The 3,233-nt window shown below is 46.9% G+C and overlaps 1 protein-coding gene across 1 annotated transcript; it reads right to left on the bottom strand.

Moving 5' to 3' along the window:
• Window positions 1–252: 252 nt before the first annotated feature.
• On the bottom strand, window positions 253–2,231 carry nkx3-1 (NK3 homeobox 1). The gene is made up of 2 exons (XM_017696269.2): window positions 1,856–2,231; window positions 253–1,093 (listed from the first exon to the last, which is right to left on the bottom strand). The coding sequence occupies exons 1-2, from the start codon at window positions 2,055–2,057 to the stop codon at window positions 687–689; spliced, it is 609 nt and encodes a 202-aa protein (XP_017551758.1). The 5' UTR covers window positions 2,058–2,231; the 3' UTR covers window positions 253–686.
• Between the last annotated feature and the right edge of the window lie 1,002 nt (window positions 2,232–3,233).

The following is a 3,233-nucleotide window of genomic DNA, read 5'->3' as shown; positions in this document are numbered from 1 at the left end:
CCACGTAGCTCCATTTTTGACATCATTTGAAAATGCCTGTTGGCCTTTACACTGTGTGTAAATTTCAGGGTGAATGGACCAAAGAAATGGTCCAAAACTACTTGGACAAAAAATCGGGTTCCACTGGCTTACATTAAAGTAAAGTATGTTTTTTCCTTCTCCCGTAAAGTTACCACTTTGGAGATACGAGGTTTTGTTCCGACAACAGCGACACGCATATTATCATTCTTTATATGAAAAAGTGCATCAGAATTTGAAAAACATAGGTTTATTTCAGATACAAAGCTGTACAAGTTATATTAAATTGTAATAGCTACATCAGTGTTTACTAACCCACCCCAAACAGTCCGTATCTTCACTGACTCCCTGTACAGCAGCACCAATGATTCAGTGTTCTAGACAGTTTGATTCAAGTGTGATGGAAGCTGTGATGGAGCAACACTTAAAACACGCAAGCCATTAAAATAACCATCCCTGCGCGTCCCGTCACCTCCACATACAGTTCTGAGGTGCTAAGACTTGTAGATGATGGCAAACAGTCAAATCCAGTTTGACGGGCTGCTCCATCCCATCTCCCAGTGCTGCTGTATGGTTCTGACTAATTGTGTCTGGGGGTCCAGGAGGAGTGCGCTGGGAAACACTGAGCCACATGACTAGGCATGGTATTAGGTCTGGCGTGTCCCCCGTCACCACACTGTCGGCCTCCACACGCCCAGTCCGTGTAAATCGTACACACAAGGCCGGTACGGATGGTAAGATTTGTAGACGGTGGCCAACAGAGACGCCCTGAGCAAGTCCTCCTCCGCCACGGCGCTCACCTCCGCTTTGGGGAAGCAGTCCTTGCCGAACTCGGAGGCCAGCTGCTTGCGTTTGGTCTTGTAGCGCCGGTTCTGGAACCAGATCTTGACCTGAGTCTCCGTGAGGCGCAGCGCCGTGGCGAGGTGCGCGCGCTCCGGCGCTGACAGGTACTTCTGGCGGCTGAACTTCTTCTCGAGCTCCAGCACCTGCACGTGCGTGAAGGCGGCGCGCGAGCGCTTCTGTTTCGCGCCGCCGCGGCTGGGGCTAGCGGCCTGGGAAGCGTCCATCGAACGTTCTGGTGTAACAGGACAGAAGGAATGCCGTTAAAGACGTTAAAGAACCTTCGAGGTGATTTAAATTTAAATATTTGAAATTCAAATTCGGCGCCTTTTACAACGGACTTTACCACGACGAGCCGCCTGGAAGACGCGGCGCGCCAGTTTAAAGGGGGACACCACCGAATGTTCAAACTTTCTGAAGAATTCGGTCGTTTTTGGATGTAAACGCGGCTTGATGTGAGGGACGCTCTCTACAGTTAAAAGAAGACGACTGTTACAGTGGTGGTGACGTGTCTACAACACAAATATAGCCATTTTATTTAGTGTTATGAACTACCAGTGAACCTACACGCGTCTGGCCTTTTTATGTGTTAATGTTAATTGTCGCGAAACTGTTGAAATCTGAAAACAGTTTAGTTTTCTTTGGGGACTATTTTGCTTCTGCACGAATCCCTCCGCCATGACTGGATGTTCAAACTAACTTAAGACTTGGTCGAGAACCTGTCAGACAAACACCTAACCGCCTTATTGAATAGCGTTCTAGGACATCTGGCTCGCATCACTGCCACCGCGAACAGCTCTGACTGTAGTTTTGACCACAACCGTTTAATTGGGCAGATTTTTGAAAAACCGGTGAACTTCCCCTTCAAGCGGAGCCGCTGACGGCTAAAGTTACAGCCACGCGTTTGTCGTTAGTCTGCGTAACTTGTGCGGTTTCAAACGCAGCGCAGCGCCACTGTCAGCTGTAAAAGTTCCTCTGAGAGGAACGTGCCGCCTACCTGCTCTGCGGCTCATGGTTGACTCGGCGGCCGCGACAGCCAGCAGGAGAGCGCCGTCCTCCTCACCGTCGGCGGACCAGGTCGCCTCGCTCGGGGGTTTGTTTTTGGTCGCAGCGCCGCTCGGCTCCCCGCCTTTCTCCTCCCTCAAACACAGAATGTCCTCGATGAAGAAAGACGTTAACGGCCTGTTTGAAGTCGCCATCTCCGCTGACAGACGGCAGCGCCGCGGCCACCTCCTCCAGGTAAATCAGCCCAAAAGAGAAGCGCGACCTTAACGCGCTGCTGCTGGAGACCGGTGGACTTTTCAGTCTCGGTTCCTCTCCGTCTTTACGGGTTAGACCCAACCTGAGTGCTCATCCAGACCGACTGCGACCAGCTCTCCTCTCCCTCTGCTCCGGTCTCCGCTCGTGCTCCTTATTTAAATAACGCTCGCGCGCTGCAGCGTGGCCACGCCCACTGTACCGTCACAAAAAAAACATAATTGCAAAAACAGACGAGACTGACTGGACGAGCTTCATTAACACTGCATTAACACTGTATTAACGCTGTATTAACGCTGTATTAACACCGCATTAACGTTGTATTAACGCTGTATTAATGCTGTATTAACACTGCATTAACACCGTATTAACACCGCATTAACGTTGTATTAACGCTGTATTAATGCTGTATTAACACTGCATTAACACCGTATTAACACTGCATTAACATTGTATTAACACTACATTGACGCTGCATTAACAGTGCATTAACGCTGCATTAACACTGCATTAACGCTACATTAACACTGCATTAACTACATTAACAGTGCATTAACGCTGCATTAACGCTGCATTAACGCTGCATTGATGCTACATTAACACTGCATTAACACTGCATTAACACTGCATTAACTCTGCATTAACACTGCACTAACACTGCATTAACACTGCATTAACTCTGCATTAACACTGCATTAACACTACATTAACACTGCATTAACACTACATTAACTCTGCATTAACACTGCATTAACACTACATTAACACTGCATTAACACTACATTAACTCTGCATTAACACTGCATTAACACTGCATTAACACTCTATTAACACTGCATTAACACTGCATTAACAGTGCATTAACACTACATTAACTCTGCATTAACACTGCATTAACACTACATTAACACTGCATTAACACTACATTAACTCTGCATTAACACTGCATTAACACTGCATTAATACTCTAAATTAAATTCACACCATGCGTTTCATCTTCAAGGGTTCTTTAGTAAAGGTTCTATTTAGGACCACGAGTTCTCTGTTGAGCCAATTCTTTGCATGGTGGAATTGTGCTTTATTCACTTTATTAGTTTATTGAAAAGGGACAGTGCAGA

Source organism: Pygocentrus nattereri, chromosome 29, assembly GCF_015220715.1.
Source record: "Pygocentrus nattereri isolate fPygNat1 chromosome 29, fPygNat1.pri, whole genome shotgun sequence".
Taxonomy (NCBI): domain Eukaryota; kingdom Metazoa; phylum Chordata; class Actinopteri; order Characiformes; family Serrasalmidae; genus Pygocentrus; species Pygocentrus nattereri.
Note: the sequence above shows the minus strand (reverse complement) of the source record. Positions and strands in the feature narration are given on the sequence as shown.

Coding starts and splice junctions, on each gene's coding strand:
- nkx3-1 (XM_017696269.2), bottom strand. CDS start 2,057: ATGGCGACTTCAAACAGGCCGTTAACGTCTTTCTTCATCGAGGACATT. Junction 1,094..1,855: donor AACCATGAGCCGCAGAGCAG/GTAGGCGGCACG, acceptor CTGTTACACCAG/AACGTTCGATGGACGCTTCC.